At 56.2% G+C, this 18,127-nt stretch overlaps 1 protein-coding gene across 5 annotated transcripts in view; it reads left to right on the top strand.

Moving 5' to 3' along the window:
• Window positions 1–18,127, top strand: part of KIRREL3 (kirre like nephrin family adhesion molecule 3) — a 539,444-nt gene that overhangs the window by 486,219 nt on the left and 35,098 nt on the right. For all 5 annotated transcript variants that reach the window (XM_077894140.1, XM_077894139.1, XM_077894137.1 and 2 more), the window contains exon 5: window positions 10,396–10,553. In XM_077894140.1, the coding sequence (XP_077750266.1) occupies window positions 10,396–10,553 (158 nt within the window). The remainder of the gene's footprint in view (window positions 1–10,395; window positions 10,554–18,127) is intronic.

Raw genomic sequence — 18,127 nt, 5'->3', positions numbered from 1 at the left:
TTATTTTTCTGCTCAGTATTAATGAAACATCCGTCTCCTCACTGATGAGATGGCTCAGACCTTCTTACCGGGTTTAATTGGAAATAAACAGAAGGCTCACCCTTCCTAATTTGAAGGGGGAAACACGTGACGTGGTTTGACTTGGCCCCTGCCGGCACCTGTCTTCACTGCCCTCACCCCACTCCAGTAGCCCCCTCCTCCCTACAGGATCCCCTGCCCAGCCCATCTGTCTCCAACATCCTCCTCATGGCTGTGGTTTCGTGGGGAGGCAAGGTGCTGACTGTGACATCTAGGGAGGCTGAGGCCGGGGCACAGAACGAGTATAGAACAAGGGGTTCAAACAAGCTGTTTCCCGTGCAGTAGGCTGCTCTCTGTCTCCACGCAGTTACTTAGTGAACAGACAATGGTATCGAGAGCTAGCACCTCCTGTGTTCTTACCACAGCACCACGCTTTGAAACAAAGTGCTTGGGATCCCTGGGTGGCTCAGCAGTTGAACCTCTGCCTTCAGCTCAGGGCGTGATCCCGGGGTCCTGGGATCGAGTCCCACATCGGGTTCCCTGCATGGAGCCTGCTTCTCCCTCTCCCTGTGTCTCTGCCTCTTTCTCTGTGTTTCTCACAAATACACAAATAAAATATTTTTTTAAAAAAAGAACTTCTTTAAAAAAAAAATAACGAAACAAAGTGCTTGTATTAACTCACTGAATCAGCACAATGGCCCAGTGAAGTAGATACTATAATATCTATGACAGAGATAGTATCTTGCAAAGAGAATTAAGCAATTTGCCCCCAATGATGCAGCCAAGAACTGGGAGCCAGGAGCCAAGCCCAGCACCCTGCCTCCCTTCTTACCCCTGTGGGTCAGGAGCTCCAAAGGAGAGGCTCCCCAGTGTCCTGAGCCTTTACAGGTCACTGGAGTCAGGAGACTTCAGAGATGAGCTGGTGCCTCAGTTTCCACTTTTCTAAAATATGCATATTGACTGTATCTACCTTATGCAAGGTTGTTGTGAGGCTGTACCAGAAGGACTCTAGAAGTATTGTAAGTTCTGGAAGGACTGTAAGCCCTCTGTCAACCAGCATTAGCTATTACTCGTTATTTTTTATTGTCTTCTTATTGTCCAAGGTAACGTGCTAGGTGGTGGGGAAAATGCACAAGGCATCAGGAGTCCTGCTCTGGAGGGGTAGAGAACCTGAAACAGGTCCACAGATAGATGTAATGCAGACTAGTGAAGAGGGGGAAATTTGCTTCTAACTCAGCCAGGTCAGGCAAGGCACCAGTCAACAAATAGTGACCGAGCTCTAACTATGGGCTGGACACTAAACACAAGGATGGAAAAAAAGAACCTAACCAGGACTGGCCTCAAGGACCTCACAGCTATTGGGGCAGCCAACAGCCATGGCTCATGGAGGTGGCATATGGCCTTAGGGCAGTGTGAGATGGGGGGGGGGGGTGCTAAGCCAGAGGGGGCTTCCTAGAGGAGGTGGCAAGAACCTGAGGCTTAAAGAATGACCAAGTGTTAACAAGCCAAAGGTAGCCTTTGAACTGATTGGAAAGAGGTTGGGATTCCAGCCAGTTAAGATTCAGAATAAGGACATTTCTAGCAGAGGGAACTTCACAAGCAAAAGCATATAGTTCTAACAGGGCAGGCTGTCCTTGCAGAGAGGTGAATGGACCAGTCCAACTAGAGCATGAGAGAAGGAGCTGGAGAGACGAGGTCTGATTTGGACAATCTTGCAGGAACAAGTCAAACAGTAGGTAACTACTGGGTATATCAGTTACTTCCGCTGTGTAACAAAGCACCCCAAATTTCCGGATTTAGTGAGTCAGCAGCTTGGCCAAGCTGAGCTGAGATGGCTCATCTCTGCCCCACCTGGGGTCGGCTGGGCTCATACATGCCTTTGTAGCCAACTCGCAGTAGTGGCACAGAATGTGGGGGGACAGGAGGGAGGAGAAGCCAAGCCAGGAAGAGCAGCGTGGGATTACCCTGGGCAGGGGCAGGGGGCAGCAGCGTCTTCACCCCATGCCTGACACCAGACTTCTAAGCCCCAGGCACTTTGCCCATGATCTTTCCAAGGGAATGAGCCCTGTCTGCTTGGAGAACCAATAACGTACCACATCCATACAACGCTGGGCCATTTACACAGTGCTCTCCTGCACTGCATCTCACTTGGTCCTGGCAACTACACAGCGAATCTGGTTTTATTAAATTCCCTATGTTACAGATGAGGAAACTGAGGCCCAGAGAGGCTAAACAACTCTCCCAGGACCACAAGCCCAGGATTTGAACCCAAGCTGCTCGCCCTTCAAGTTAACCAAACAAAGGGAGAGGGACAATTGGGGAAGAGCGGCTTATTCCCAGAATTGCGGGTCATTCTTATCCACTAGAGGAATTTGAGCTAAAAAGGAGTGAAAAATGAGCCTGGAGAGGTTGGCAGGAGCCAAGAAGTTCAGACGTTGTCCAGATGGCAGTGGGGGGGGGGGGGGATCTTCGAATTATTTTAAACAAAGGAACACTATTCAGCAAATGGCAAGTAATGGATAGGCAAATGGATGGGTGACCAGACGTTTGTAAAGGTCACTCCGGGACCATGTGGCTGGAGCATGGGGGAGAAGGGCTGAAAGTTCTAATCCAAGCAAGAAATGCTGAGGGCCTGAGCCAGGAAGAAGGCCAGGAATGGAAAGGGAGAAACGGGTGTGAAAGCTGTCTCAGAGAATTCACCAGGACGGTTAGCAATGCGCGATGAAGGACAGTAGAATCCAGAAAGACCTGCAGATTTCTGGCTTCTCTAATTAAGTGGTGGTGCCCTTCCCCAAAATGGGGACCAAGCATTTGAGGATTTATCCACACACAGAGGTCAGTTGCATCCTCAGGAAAGCGATCTGCTTCTCCATAAACAGTTTAGAAAAGCATGGGCAGGGCAAGAGCAAACCCTTGTTGGCAAGACCAACAGTTAGGGCTGGAAAAAAGACAAAGTAACATCCAGGAAGGACAGGAGAAAGCAGAAGAGATTTCTGGAGGCCGACTGAGGATCTCGCTAGTCCCCACCCGCTCTGTTTCTCTGCTTAGTACTTGCCAGCATCATATTCCATCAACCCAACATTATATCACGTATTCATTCGTGTGTGGTCTTCTCTCCACCAGGGAGGAGCTCTGTATCCCAGGGCCTCACACTGCGCGGCACCTAGTGGGCGCTCAATGCAGATTTTCTGAATGAAAGTTGAACCAGCTCTGAGAAGCAGTTCCTGCAAAAACCCCGTGCCCCCCCTCCCCCCGCCTCCGCAGTCCTGTGTGGACATTCTGCGGTTCTTCTGAGCTTTGGCCATGAGGTGGCACGTCCACGTGGGTGAGGACAGGGGAGGCTGAGGCTGCCCGGGGCCCAGAACCTGACAACAGGGCACAATGACAGAAGTAAGCAGTGAGCAAACAGCAGAAATCATTCATCCACCCCTATAAGGGACTTCTCTCGAGCACCGACTGCAAGCTGGGCCCATGCTTCTGGGGCCCTTTGAAACTGGGTTGGGAAGGGGAGCCCACAGGCAGAGACAGAGCTCATCCGGCATCAACATGGGGCTACAGGACCATAATGAGGGCAGGAGGGTTGGTGGAAAGGGCTCTGAAGGGTTACTGCAGCTTCACGGGCAGGTCTGTGGGCTGCTCTGACTCCAGTGGATACTGTTATGGGGTCAAACAAACCAGGATCTAAATTCCAACAGTACCACTGCAGAATTTACCTGCTGTGTTACCTCAGCCAAGTGGTTTGCCCTCTCTGAGCCTGTTCCCTGCTCTACAATATGAAGATCCCAATAGTAGCTGTCTTCAAGGATAGTGAGGATAAAACAAGAGGGCCCTTGGCACAGTGTCTTTCACAGAACTCCCCAACTAAATATTATTCTTAAAACTTGGACACAATAACCAACATTTGCATAAGCCTTTACAAAACTCTGTCTCTCTGCATTCTTCATATCATTAAGTAATCCTCGTGATCATCCTGCAGGTATCTTTATTACCCCACTAACCCAAGAGGACGAGGGTTGTCAGATTAGGTACCTTGCCCGCCATCACACAGCTTGAGGGTAGTGGACTCAAGCCAGGTGCAGCTCGGCAAACATATCTGGGGGATCCCGTGTGAGGCAGGTGCTGTGCCAGGTGATGGGGTCCAGGATGGATGGGGCTGCTGTCTAGGGGAGGACAAGTGATCTGCAGATCCCTTCCATAGACTAGGTTAGCTACTCAGACAAAAGGCTGCCCAGGATGCTTCAGCCTCGTAGACGAAAGTCACAAGGCTCAAGCAGAAGATTCCTCAGGGACCAGGTGACCCCTCAGTGGCGTCTTGAAGGCTGGGTCAGAGGGGACCGAGAACTGCAGCATCCCAAGTTCAAGAAATGCCCTGGGCAAAGGAAACTGCTGTGGAACATGTTGACTGGGCTCTGAGGTCAAGCCCAGTTTCCAGGGAGCAGTGTCCACCCTCCCACTTCAGTCCCAGGCAGTCATGGAGGGAGTGGGGGTGGGGGGACAAAGGCCCCCTATGCGCTCTCATTGTCCAGTGAGCTTTTCCTTCAAAGCACTCATCAGTTTGTGATTCTCCTAGGAGCCCCCTAGAGCAGGGCTCCTCAGACCCTGATGTACCTAAATTTTTTCTATGCCGATTCTGATTCAGGTGGTCCCAAGTGTCTGCATTCCCAAACAAGCTCCCAGGGGATGTGGATGCTGCAGATCCACCCTGGGCACGTGCCCTAAGTGATAAAGACCTCCCCGTCGGCCCCAAGAGGGCAGGTCACGTTTGCTATCACTCAACCGCAGTATGCTGGGGTTGTGACTCAGAAGAGGCCGAGTGAAAGGAAGGGAAGGATGAAGGCCTGCAGGAAGAAGGGAGGGAAGGAGGGAATGCTGGATGCTGGCTGGCCTGCAGGCCTGAAGCTAGAGACAGGGATGTGCTGGCTAAAGACCAGCCTAGAGGCCCCAGGGGTCCTCCCTCTATGGGGTCAGTGTTGATGTTCCTGGTATGAGCTAAGCCCACTCTGCACCCCATCCAGGTCCCCAGGGCCTGGGGCTGAACACCGATGCCTAAAAACAAAGAAGAGCAGTTCCAGCAGCAGCACCCCTCCTCCTGCTGTCAGCCGAGTATCTCTGACCTGTCACCATGCGTAGCCTGCAGCCTTCTCCCCAGCCTATGATCCAGACAAACTGGGCCGGGCTCCTTCCTCCACCAGAAGGAACGGTGCTACCTCAAAAACTGGCTGAGAGCTGCCCCTGCTCCCACCCCCACGCCCTCCCAGCCCAGGCTCCCCTCTCCAGAAATGGCAGGCAGCAGCCAGCCCCCCGGAGCCACACCACAGAGTTTCTGCACCGCTGTCCCAGGGAGGGCTAGCAGGATCCTCCTCTTGGCCACCCCCCAACACCCCCACCACACACACACACACACACACACACACACACACACACACACACAGTGCTGACCCCCAGACAGACCTCCCACCCCGCAATCTCCCGTTTATTTACTCAACAAATTCTTGAGCTCCTACTCTACGCCAGGCACTGATCCAGACACGGAAATACTGCAGTGACCAAGACGGACAAGGTCTTTCTTTGTTGTCAGGAAGCCTCCTTTGTAATAAGGGGAGACAAACAACAAGCGAACTGGGAGATAAAGAAAATAAAGTGTGGGGAGCTAGCAGGGAGTCACTGAGGGGGGCTGTTCCACAGGGTGGCCAGGCCGGGCTGCACCCTCGATGACAGGAAGAAGCCAGAGGGACAAGGAGATGGACTAGAGAGTCCAGACAGAGAAGAAGCAGGGCAAGGCCTGGGTTGGGGCTGAGCATGGCTTGTGAGGAGGGTGGGGTTCGGTGTGTGAGGGGGTGGGTGAGGCCAGGGCTGGAGGTACAGGGGCTTGTAGGCAGCAGAGAGGGCTCCCAACTATGTTCTAGGAAGAGCTCCTGGCAGGTTTGAAACCCAGTGGGCACACAACTGGATTCATGTTTTCTGTTTTTTGTTTTTTTTTTAAGATTTTATTTATTTATTCATGAGAGATACACAGAGAGAGAGGCAGAGACACAGGCAGGCTCCATGCAGGGAGCCCGATGTGGGACTCAATCTGGGGACCCCGGGATCACGCCCTAGGCCGAAGGCAGGTGCTAAACCGCTGGGCCACCCAGGGATCCCCTGGATTCATGTTTTTAATAGAGCGCTTGTGGAGGATGCGCTGTGTGAGGTGATGAGACCCAGAAGTCCCCTCCGAAGGCCTTAGTGTCTGTGGGGGGCGTTCTCCGTGCCGTTGGGGGCAGGAAGGTGGCCTGGCTGGCCTCCCGCTCTCCCCCAGGGGCCACCAGGCGGCCTGACCCTCCGTGTCCCCACTGCAGGCCTTTGTGGGCTGATGCACCCCATCGGCCATCCGTGGAAACCAGCCGTCTGGGCTAACAGAGCCCCCGAGGAGGCCTGGAAGCCCGGGGGGGCCCACTCAGGGGACCAGATGGATTTTGGAGGACGCTCTCGAGGTGCCGCCCTCGGCCTGGCACCCGGGAACTTTTCCCAGCCTGCTCTGGCAAGGTTGGCCAACCGGGCGGACCAAGACCAATGAGTCAAACCAGTGTGACACCGTAAAGCCACTGGGCAGAGGCAGTGAGCAATTCCAGAAAAGGGCAGAAACCCTCTGAACCCGCTCCACTTTGCCCTGCGTCCGGCCACGGTCCAGCCAGCCGGTCACCCCAGAAGCTCAAGGCCTCCTCATCACAGGACCCCTTCTCACAGACATCTGGGGCCGGGTGGCGCCTCAGCAGCTTTTCGCCACAGAATCTCCTATTTCCTAAGAGAGTTCGAAGAATCTTAGTACGTGGAACGTGAGTCCCGAGCCCATCCCCATCCTTCGTTGCCCTCCCTCCCCCATAATGTTGGGCAGCACTTGCGCTCTCTGGCCTCAGTTTCCTTCTCTGTTGATGCGGAACTTGACAGTGTCTCCCTAGCACACCTCGCCACTCAAGTCGCCCCCGGGAGCAGAGCTCAGAGAAAAGTCCTCAAGGGCCCCCTCCAAGGCAGGGAGAGGCAGGTGCCCCCCGTGGCACCCCCGTGTGTGTGGCCCAGTCTGCAAGAGGGGAGCCCCCCAGCTGCCTGCCGGAACCCTGGATGACAGGCGAGCAAACTGCGAGGACCAAGCACCCCTACAGGTGTGGGGCTGGAATTGGCAGTGCCCTGGAGCCAGCCCCCCTCTAAGGCCCCCCCGGGCCGGATATCCAGCTCTAGGGCGCGGCTCTCCCGGGGGCTTCGCAGGCCTCAGCCACCCAACGGTTAATGCGTTTCTTCTTGACTGACAACCAGCACAAACACCAAAACAGTCAACTATTTTTATCTCCGGATTAATCACAAAAGGCTAACGCTTCCACCTTCCCTGTGATTAAAAATTAGGAGACCAAACTCTATAGTGGTTCAGGATAATAACCAATCCTGGGAGGGCGATGTATGAATAATGCATCTCCAGGCTCGGGCTGCTCGCGCCTTCCCCCACCCCACACCCAGCAGCCCCAGCCCTGGGCCCGGTCTGAATGGAGAGGTAATGAGTCGCCCCCTTCCATCCGCGCTACAGCTGCCAAGAGCTACTGTGATTTCTATTCAGCCTCATGGCCCCCAAACATCCCCCCTCCTCACCCGCTCCCACCCCGCACACCCCGGCCCCATCCGCACCCCCTCCTACCCCATCTGGTGTGCAGCGAGGCGAAGGCCAATCAATAATGCATAGCTACATGAATAACCGCATGATAACCACTTATTTAGGAAGATATAATCAGGACCCATTCTGAGGATGGATGTTTGTGTGTGTGAGCGTGTGTGCGTGCCCGGTACTCGTGAAGCAGCGTCCCACTCCCCTCTCCCCTCCTCTGCGCTCCCTCTAATCCAATATTCCAAAACACAGGACTAGAACAGCAAGAAGGAAGCCTGGCCCCTCACCGTATTTGGTTTTTAGAAAGACCTCCTCAGGCTCTGCACCGTGATCACAGGGGGCTACGCGCCTGAGCTAAGGCCCAGGGATAGCTGGTTCTCAAACCCGGTCACGCGCTGGAATCCTCCTGAGGCTTGGGGTCCACCTCCAGAGACTGGAATTGAGTGGGTCAGGGTGTGGCCTGCCAACAGGATTTCTAAAATCCCCCCCAGAGTATTGTACAATGCAGGCAGGTTGAGAACCACTGCCTCAGACCCAAGAAATAATCGGTGCCAGAAGGAACTTTCCAGATCTCCTGCTGTCCTTTCATAGTTTGCGTCTGGTGCAACAAAACCAGGAGGTGGGATGGCCTTCCCCGATTCACCTTCTGACTTAGGGCACCTGCCACATCCCCTGGCCCCTCGCTGGGGAGTCCCAGAGACAAGGATGGCCAAGTGTTTCTTCTGCTCCTGGAGCGCCAAATGGTTCTATCCAACTTCTCTGGCTCTCTCAAGCCCAGCCGGAGTGCCTCCATCCTGGACACCTCCGGGAGAGAGAGCTGCCAGCCCAGAAGAAAGGGGGCAGGAGCCCCAGCCCCGGCCCTCCCTGCTGGAAGGGGCCCAGCATTGCAGAGAGAGAAAATTCCCCTCATCAGCAACTGTCACACACACCCCCCCCACCCCGCGTGTGGAAAGCCCTCATTAGCCTCCCTCGTGCTCTCTGGCCACAGCAGCACCAAGGAGGCCTCTGGCACTAATGAGGGAGTTGGGGGTGGGCGGGGGCTGGGGGGGTTGTCCCCCACCGTCCAGCCCACAACCAACATCTGCCTGAGCCCAGAGCCCCCCGGGGAGACAGGGCAGGGTCGGATGAGGCCAACTGCCTCTCCGGGCCAGGACCCCCGGGGGCCTTCTGGGGCTGCTGATGGCATCTCGGAAGCGCTGAGGGTTTGTTTTTCCTCAGAAAAGAGAAACTTGGGGCTTGGCACTCACTGGGCTGTAGTTCTAAACCGGGCCCCCTCTGGGCCAGGAAGGAAGGAATGGGCACCTGGAAGGGTGCTGCTCAGGTGTTTACCTGGCCCCAGGGCCTCCTGGAGTTTCCCGGGCACACTAGGAGATTGGCAGAGGAGGGGAGGCCCTGAGAAGAGGGGGTGCCAGGCAGGTTGTGGGCAGAGGCGGGAAGGCATGGCCTGCTGGGACAGGCCTGGCCTGGCACTGCGGTCTGCAGCTGCTACACCTGTCTTCCCGGATCCCACAGGGCAGATTCTTGCACAGGGCCCGGACGGGAGCATGCGCTTTCTCTGGCAACTGGGCAAAGAAGGCCTTTTGTGCTAGGACCCCAACCCACCGTCACCCAATTTCCGCTTCATCTATCTGCTGAGCAAACATGCAGCTCAGCCCTCCCAGAGCCCCCAGAACTGACTGAGCCAGCCCCTCCCTCGGAGTGGAGTGGAGTGGGAGAAGACCAGGAACTTCTCAGGTGGCCTCCAGGGAGCCTGTCCCCTTCTGCGGTTTGTCCAGGGAGCCGCAGAGACCTGAGGCCCTCCAAGTGACCCTAAGCACCAACATCAGAAGAGGCTCGGTGAGCTTAGGCCAGTCATTAAACTTCTCTGGTCCCTCCTTCAAGTAATGGTCCTCTATCATCGTAAGTGCTCACTATATCCCGGGGTCGTCAAGGGGATCAAAGGGATGACTCCAATGGACTTGGCAGATTTTTATGGAGTGTCCGCCAGGGACTGGGGCAGCACCCCCCACCTCCGGCCACCCTGCTATGAAACGCAGTGGGACAAGTGGACAGCAGAGATGCATCCCAACTCTGGGATGAGTCAGTTGGAGTCCCTCTGGAAGAATCAAGTGCTAAGGAGGTGCCAGGGTGGCAGGGCCCTCTGAAACACTGCCTCAGCCTTGCCGGGTCACCTGTCCCGTCACCTGCCGTGCAGGGGCAGGGGCTGGCCGGGAGCTGCAGGTGTCAGAGGCCTTGGCTCTGGCGCCCATTCCCAGCGACCTTGAGCAAGTCATTTAATCCTGCTGAGCCTCAATTTCCGGATCTGTGTTATTGGGATAATAACAACGTTTACCTTGCAAGACTGTTGTAAGGATTAAATCAGACCACAGATGTGACTGTGCTTTGTTAAAAAAAGAGAGAAGTTAAAAGGAAAGAAAGTAGAGATATTATCTGGCAGCGGAGCTCTGCTTCCCGATCAGTGAATCAGAGCTAATGATGCCTGCCCTGTCCCCACTCAGGCTCGGCGCGAGCGTCAGATGAGATGATGGCATGAACATCGGCTGCAAATAAACATGCAGTGCATATGTCAGGGATTATTGCTGCTGTTGCTATTATTGTTATAATACAAGGGGATTATACATTTTATTAAAGTACGATAATTATTGTTTGTCATCAGCTCCATAAAATCCACCCAGCCCAGCCTGCCAGCCCTGCCGGAGGGAAGCAGCGCCCTGAGTCTGACCTCTCTACTCGTCTCCCCCCTGCAGTGCCACCTGATGACCCGGTCATCCTGGGGGGGCCTGTGATCAGCCTGCGTGCGGGGGACCCCCTCAACCTCACCTGCCACGCAGACAACGCCAAGCCCGCGGCCTCCATCATCTGGTTGCGGAAGGGAGAGGTCATCAATGGGGCCACCTACTCCAAGGTGAGGCCTGGGGCAGGGGTGGGGGGGGCCGCGCGGGGAGGGGCGGGGCCTGCGGGGAGAGGGGAGGGCGTGGCCTGCGGGGAGGGGCGGGGCCTGCGGGGAGGGGCGGGGCCTGCGGGGGGAGGTGCCCGCGGGGGGAGAGGGGCGGGGCCTGTGGGGAGGGGCGGGGCCGCGCGCTGAGAAGGGCGGGGCCTTAGGCGGAGGGGCGGGGCCCGCGCGGAGGGGGGCGGGGGCTCAGGCGGAGGGGCGGGGCCGGGGGCGGGGCCGGGGGCGGGCCAGCTTTCCCCTCCTCTGCCCCTCCTGCTCTCAGTGTGCTTCTCTCTCTCTGCGTTACCTCCCTGTGTCTCTTTTCCTCGCTCGCTCCATGCCACTTTTTCCCTCTCGACCTATGTTTCTATTTACCTGACCTTTTCTGTCTTGCGGACTGTGTAAACTGTCTTCCTCTCTTCCTGGGGTAATTGCTGGGCTTGGTCAAGACCCTGCGGATAGGGGCGCCTGGGTGGCTCAGTCGTTATGCGTCTGGCTTCAGCTCAGGCCAAGATCCCGGGGTCCTGGGACTGAGTCCCCCATCAGCGGGGAGCCTGCTTGTCTCTCTCCCTCTGCAGCTCCCCCTGTTGTGCGCTTTTGCTCTCTGACAAATAAATAATTAAATCTTAAAAAAAAAAAAAAAAAAGACCCTAAGAATAGAGAGATAGGTGGGAGGAGGAGACTCAGGGACAGAAGTGGCCGGGGCCTAGGGTTGCCTGATAAAAATACAGGACAACCAGTTAAATTTGAATTTCAGTACATCTCAAATATTGCATGGGGCATAATTATGTGTCATACTTACACTAGAAAATTATTCACTGTATATCTGAAATTCAAATTTAACTGAATGTCCTGTATTTTTATTTGCTAAATCTTGGCCAACTTTTGAGGGCTACCAGGTAAGGCAGTTTAGTTCTTCCCAGTCCAAGATGCCTGACTCAGGGAATATCCCATAATCCCTTACCATGCTGGCACCCTGCTGTACCCGCCTGCAAGGGTGCCTTTCTGTAATTCACACAAGGTACCATGAGCCAGAAATGCCCTGAACTGACCCCTGTATTAGTTAGGTTTTTATTTTTCTATATTTTATGATGCTTTGACATCTCAAAGCCTTGCCTGTGAGGGACTGCCACTCCCAGGCTTAGCTAATTTCTAGAGACAGCAAACAGCGTGCTGTGAACATGCCTTTGATATGCAAACAATCCTGCATCCAGACCCTCACCGCCTCCTTTTATCAAGCTAGCAGTCCCAGGTGCTATCCTCTTACCGTAAATGCTCAGGGCCAGATACTGGATAACTGGAGATCAGCCCTACAGCCTAGAGCTTGTGGAAATTATTCAAACTACCCAATCCTAAAACCTTTAGCTGCTCACCCTGCTTTGTCCATTCTTTCCCCCAAACCACAATAAAGGCTTGCTCCATGTTTTCCCCTTGCTCTTTCTGCCTCCTGACAGCTCTGAAGCATACCTCTGGGGCCCTATGTGGACCAGAGAGCCCCCTCCTCTTGGGAACTGTAACAAACAACCTTCTTCATGGAAGTCATCTCATCACCTGCTGGCCTCACCCTATCTGAATAAAAATAAAATCCCAGGTGTATTTTAAAGCAGCCCCCACCAAACTTCATTCAAGGAAATTGTAAATAGAGTCCCAGACAGCGTTTATATACCACAGAGCCTTTAAAGATGAGCAGGACGGTGGAGGACAGCCGGTCCAATTCCCTTCATCTACAGATAGAAAACCGAGGCCTGAAAGAGAAGTGACTGCCCTTCTCAGTTGGTGAGTGGCCCGAATGACAGCCCCGCAGTGCCCAGGGCTGTGCTCCTTCCTCTGTTCCTCTCAGCACAGCTTCAGACAGATGGGCAGCTGCTGAGAGGTTGTGTGCGGCCCCAGGGCCAACTAGCACACCCAGGCTCTGAAACTGGAGGTCCAGACCTCCAGGACCCCAGCTCTTCTCTCCCTGTGGCTCTCCGTGACTTCAGAAAGTGGAGAGATGCATGACCTGCTCCCACCCCACTACCAGCTCCTCTTCCTGGGTCTTTTTTTTTTTTTTTTTTAGATTTATTTATTTATTTATTCATGAGAGACGCAGAGAGAGAGAGAGAGAAGCAGAGACACAGGCAGAGGGAGAAGCAGCAGGCTCCCCATAGGGAGCCCAATGTGAACTCGATGAGGAACTTGATCCCGGATCCCAGGATCAGGCCCTGAGCCAAAGGCAGACGCTTAACTGCTCCAATGAGCCACCCAGGCGTCCTGTCTTCCTGGGTCTTGAAAAGATAAGCAAGGCTTTCATCACCAGTGGAGGATATGAGGCAGGACTGATGCTTCTCTGAGGGAGTGTCCTTCCTGTCCAAAGCTGACAGCCCCACCAAGGAGTCAGCCCCAGGGCTGCTGATCAAGGCCCCACCCGCCTCTCGACCCCCACCCAGAGCCTGATGCCAGAACCCAGGACGAAGCTTGATGCCTTCCCTCCGGCACAAGTCCACCAAGGGGAAAGCTGCCCATTGAGAAATAAATAACCTCACTCACATCCTGGGCTGGAGCCACCCTGTTGTATTATGAAGTACAAAAATATGGCACAGGGAGTATCATTCAGACAAGGATGAAAAGGAAGGCAAAGGGTGTTCCTTCCTAACTGGGCGTCTATCCAGTCCCTCCCAGAAGTTGGGCCAGCCGGGCCCCTGCCAAAGTTTGTGTCCTGCTGAGGAACACTCCCCAATCTAGTGAAGACAAAGGTCAGAGTCCCCCTGCTGAGCCTGCCCAGAGGTCACTTTGTCCAGCACGTTGCCTTCATCCATGTGGAGAAGGCCCCTCCGAGAGCCTGGAATGGTGCTGCAGCCAACAGACCAGAGCAGGGCAGCCATGCTCATCCTCTGCCCCACCCAGCCCGGCTCACCCTCCTGCAGGCCTATGACCAGTGTGACAACCCTGGGCAGCGACAGGCCGAGGTTCCAGAGCCTGCCCTCTGAACCTCAGGAGAGTCATTCTTTGAGCCTCCGTTTCCTCTTCTGTAAAACAGAGGGGTTGAGACATTCTGTATTAGTAAGCTTGCGCTGCCATAAGAAAATACTACAGACCAGTGGCTTAAACCACAGACATCTATTTCCCCCAGTTCTGGAAGCTGAAATCCAAGATCAGAGTGCCCACAGGGCCGGTTCCTGGTGAAACCTCTCCTGGCAGATGGCACCTTCTCTCTGTGTCCACACATGGCCTTTCCTCTGTGTGTGCAAAGAGAGACAGATCTCTGACATCCTTGCCTCTACTTAGAAGGACATCAGTCCTATTGGATTAGGGCCCCACCCTCATGACCCATTTAACCTTACCTATCTCCTTAATAGGCCCTTAATAGGGCCTATATCCATATATAGTCACACTGGGAGTCGAGGCTTCACCATATGAATTCTGGGGGACCCAGTTCTGTTCATAACAGGCACCTGCCAGCTCTGACCAGCTATAAAATTAGGACGTGGAGCACACAGGGAAGGGTGCATGATCCAGCAGTGCTCGGTGAAACCCCCTCTAGGGGCCGTCAGAGCTCAGCCTCGCCACTCCTAATCGGGGACTGCAAGGACCATTATTAATGAACACAGGCTTTTCCGATGTCCCGTCCCGAAGGCAGAGCAGCCCCAGACCAGCTTTGCAGGAGGAGGGGCCGGGGACCGTGAGCCTCTGACACACGGAGACAGAAAGAGAGACAAGTTGACAGAGCACACAAGTGCACACAGTCAAGCAGCACCCAGTGTCCGCAGGAAAGATGGGCCAGGGCAGCCCTGAGGGGCACGGAGGTCCGAAGCACTCAGTATTTGTCACACGGTGCCGGTTAAGTCCCCGGCCCCAGGGAGCTGGGCAGCCTCACTTCGAATCCAGGCTCCACCCCCTCCCAGCTCTGTGATGGTGAGCAAGCAAGCTGCCTAGCCTTGTGGTGCCTCAGCGTCCCCATCTGTACAGTGGGAGCAAGAATAGCACCTGCCTCGAAGGATGGCTGTAAGGCTTGAACGAGAAGAGTGCCTGGCTGGCAGGATCTCTGCCCAGCCCTCACTTGATCCTCACGGGCCCCCCGGGGGCACCTTGCTCTCCCCTTCCCTAGATGGGAATGTCAGCGTCACTGTAGGGCTCCGTCACGTATTGAGGCAACTAAATCTCTCTGCCTCAGTTTCCCCAGCTGCGAAGCAAGGGGCTGTTAGGCACCGACACCCGTCTGGGTCACATGAGAGTGAAAAGAAGCCATGCACCGAAAGCACCTGGCAGAAAGTCCGAGCACCAGTCGGGAACATTAGTCCCTCCTCTGGGAGCCCTGCCTCACCCATCCCAGGGCCCCTCGCCAGAGGTCATCCAGCAGCCCGGGCTTCCAGCATGTGGCCAGCAGGGGATGGGGGAGCCGGCAGGATGGAGGATGACCAGGCCCCTTGCCCTGGGAGGAAAATCAGAAAAAAGAAGCCCCTCTGGCCTGCCCCCCAGCAGGCTGTGGCACCTCTCCTTAAACACGCTGCCACCGGAGCCTTCGGGGCAGGGGGTGATGGGCGAGTGCCTGGGACCCCGGCGGGTGTCTGGCTGTGGGAGTACAGGAAGCTGGCACCAAGGCCTCTCTCCAAGTCCTCTCTTCCTGAACGCCCAGCCTCAGGCCACCTTCCCTGGGCCCCCGCACCTGCCTGGAGATCACATGACATTCACCTGGAAAGCCAGCAGATACACAAAGCGGGGGAGGCAGGCAGGTGAGGGAAGAGCGGGGAGGGATGGGCCCCACCCAGAGAGAAATCTCGGGGGAGCCAGCATCACGCCACCTGCTACTTCCCCGACAGCTGCCCGGTGGCAGGATGAGGCCTTGACCCAGATGAGGGCGGGGCCGGGTAGGAAGGTTGCTGAGTCTCAGGACTGCCCCCCCACCCCGCCCAGTCCTGTGTGTATCTACCCCCAAGCCCCTGACTCTCCACCCTACCTCTCTGCTCCTTCCAGCTTCAGGAACCTGCTAGTCCAGGGGCCACCCGCCCACACCCCACCGGGACCAGGAGCCTCATTAGGGCCCATATGCTAGGGGGAACTCTGGAGCAACACCCCCTAGAGGCCCTCCCTGGAGTCCAGCTCCCTTCACGAGGCCCTTCCACTGGGTCTTCTCTCCCCATGAGTCACCCCAGCACCCACCCCATCTCATCTGTTTATCTTAGGGCCTAGGTCTCTACCCAGCATGGCAGCCCCTACCCATCCTGGCTTTCTTTATGAAGGGCACCCATCCTCACCCAGAGCACAATTCTGGGGTCCCGAGGATGTGGAGGCAAATGGCATTGGGCTTCTCCACTTTCCCTTACAGCCCCCATTCAAGCCACGTGACAGCAGGTCCTAACAGATACCCCAGGCAGCTATAAAAAGGGGAAGCAGAGAGAAGATTAAAAAAAAAAAAAAAAAAGGACACAGCAGGTGGGGGAGGTGAGGAAGGGAGGGAGAAGAGGGAGGCCTTGTTGCCAGGCAATCAGGCCTCACTTGAGGGCTTGCCTGGCTATTTGCATATCAATGAGCTTCTCAGATTTAACACTGGGGTGGGGGCACCCCCCCACTGCACCCCCTCCAACCTCCACACAGCACGCCCTGCTCCACCCCTTCACCTGTGGGTCCCACGCAGGCATCACCGGGCCTCCTGCCTCTTGGGGTGAAGCCTGCCTCTCCACTGCCCAGCCGAGGCCCTGCGGGCTCTGGGAAGAGCCGAGCGGCCACTCCTGCCCACACTGGACAACCACGTTCCGGGGACACTCTGTCCCCCCAGCCCTGCCTCCAGGCCACTGCCAACTGAATGCCCAGTGCCCGCCCTCAGGGATGGCTCAGTGGGCCGGGGACACAGGAAGCTGCCCGGTGGCAGGGGTTTGGAGACGCCTCACACAGCCGCTGGGATCTTCTGGAAAGCTCCTTAGGGCTGCTAGTGGATGGAGGCCCTGGGACACACACATGCACACACACACACACACTCACAGGCAGAGGGTGGAAGCCCACCCACGAAGCCTCTGCTCTGACACTCACTCCCGTGCACCTGCCCGCTGCTCCGTTTCCGTGCGCACAGCTGGGCTGGGCCCCGGGAGGGCCGCAGGAGCTGCCCTGGGGTCACGTGAGCCGGGCTGGGCGACTCGGACCGGGATCCCGGGATCGGCAGCGCACGGGCGGCCCCAAGTGCTGGAGGTGGTGGCCCCACAGACGGAGTGGCTGCCGGGAACACCGCAGTACCCTCCCCGAGCTGATTTGCATGCTAATGAAGGTTTCCGGAGCAGGAGCAGGGAGGCCGGGGCCCAAGGCGGGTCCCCAGAGCCAAGTTCAGGGGAGGGAAGCCCAGAGAAGGAGCTGGGAGAGGAGGGGAGGCGGGCTGTGACGAGAACCAGCGAATGATGGAATGTTCCACCTGGCCTGTCCCTTCAAGGCCACAGTGTCCAAAGGAGAGGCGGGGACACTGGGAGATTGTGAGACGGGAGTGAAGGAAAGACCAGGGAGAAGAGGAGAGAGGATGAGGAGGGATGGAGGAAAGAAGAAAACCGAGGCTGAGAAGAAGACGGAGGCCAAGCCGGCCGCTGCGCAGACAGGCCACAGGCCGCCCGGGGCCCAGCAGTGCACCTGCCTGTGGGCCCGCCTCCCGGTCCCTCCCAGGAACATCCCACATCCTAGGCGGCGTCCCTGCCCACCGGCCTCTCCTTGGGGACGCGCCTGGGGTCTGATCCCTGGGAGCTGGGGCCCCGGGTGACACGCTCAGCCTCCCCCGGGGGCAGCCAGCTGCTGCGGCCGCCGCTAATGAACACATCTCCCTTTTCTCTAATTAGGTGGAACAAACAACTTGAACCAGAATTTTTATTTCCCAGAAAAAGCACATGCCTGGACACAGTAAATATGTCATTAATCATCATTCGGAGACGCAGGAGCACCCTGGGCGCGGGGAGGAAGGGAAGCCGTCAGAGGGCCTAATTAGGGGCTCGGGCCTCCCCCTCCGCTCCCGCCAGCACCCGGCAGCCCTGCTCCCTCCACCAGGCAGAGAGCAGATCAATTGGAGAGGTTCCTGGCAGAGTCAAACTTAATGTAAATGTTCTTGTTAGCACAATGTAAAAGTAAAGAAAAGGGGGTGAGGAAGAAGGATACCGACCTCCCTCGCCACCTCCCCCTCCCTCCACCCTACCCCAGGTCTTATTTCCATCCAGGAAATTGTTCTTATTAGTGCTTGGCTATTTATAGACACATGAAGTCTGCTGAAGACTCTGGAACCATTTCCGTGCTAGGCTGTCGGTCCCTCCGCTCAAGCTAGGCTTGGGGCTAAACCACACTCACCCCACCCACCCACCCACCACCTCTGTGTGGCTGGCCCTCACTTGAGCTCCTGGCCCTGAGGCTGATCTGAAGACCTTATCCCACTGATGACCCAGCCCCGACGCTTGGCTTGGTGGGATTGACATCACTACCCCCCACCCAGCCCCGCTCCAGGACCCTTCTGCCATGGCTGAGGCCACCACCCCACATCCCAGGAAAGAATGTGCCGTGGGAGCCTGCCCAGGCCCAGGTGGTTCTAGAACGTGCGGCAGAAATAGTCC

Source organism: Canis aureus, chromosome 3, assembly GCF_053574225.1.
Source record: "Canis aureus isolate CA01 chromosome 3, VMU_Caureus_v.1.0, whole genome shotgun sequence".
Classification (NCBI taxonomy): Eukaryota; Metazoa; Chordata; class Mammalia; order Carnivora; family Canidae; genus Canis; species Canis aureus.
The sequence above is the reverse complement of the archived record's forward strand: the minus strand, read 5'-3'. Positions and strand labels throughout refer to the sequence as shown.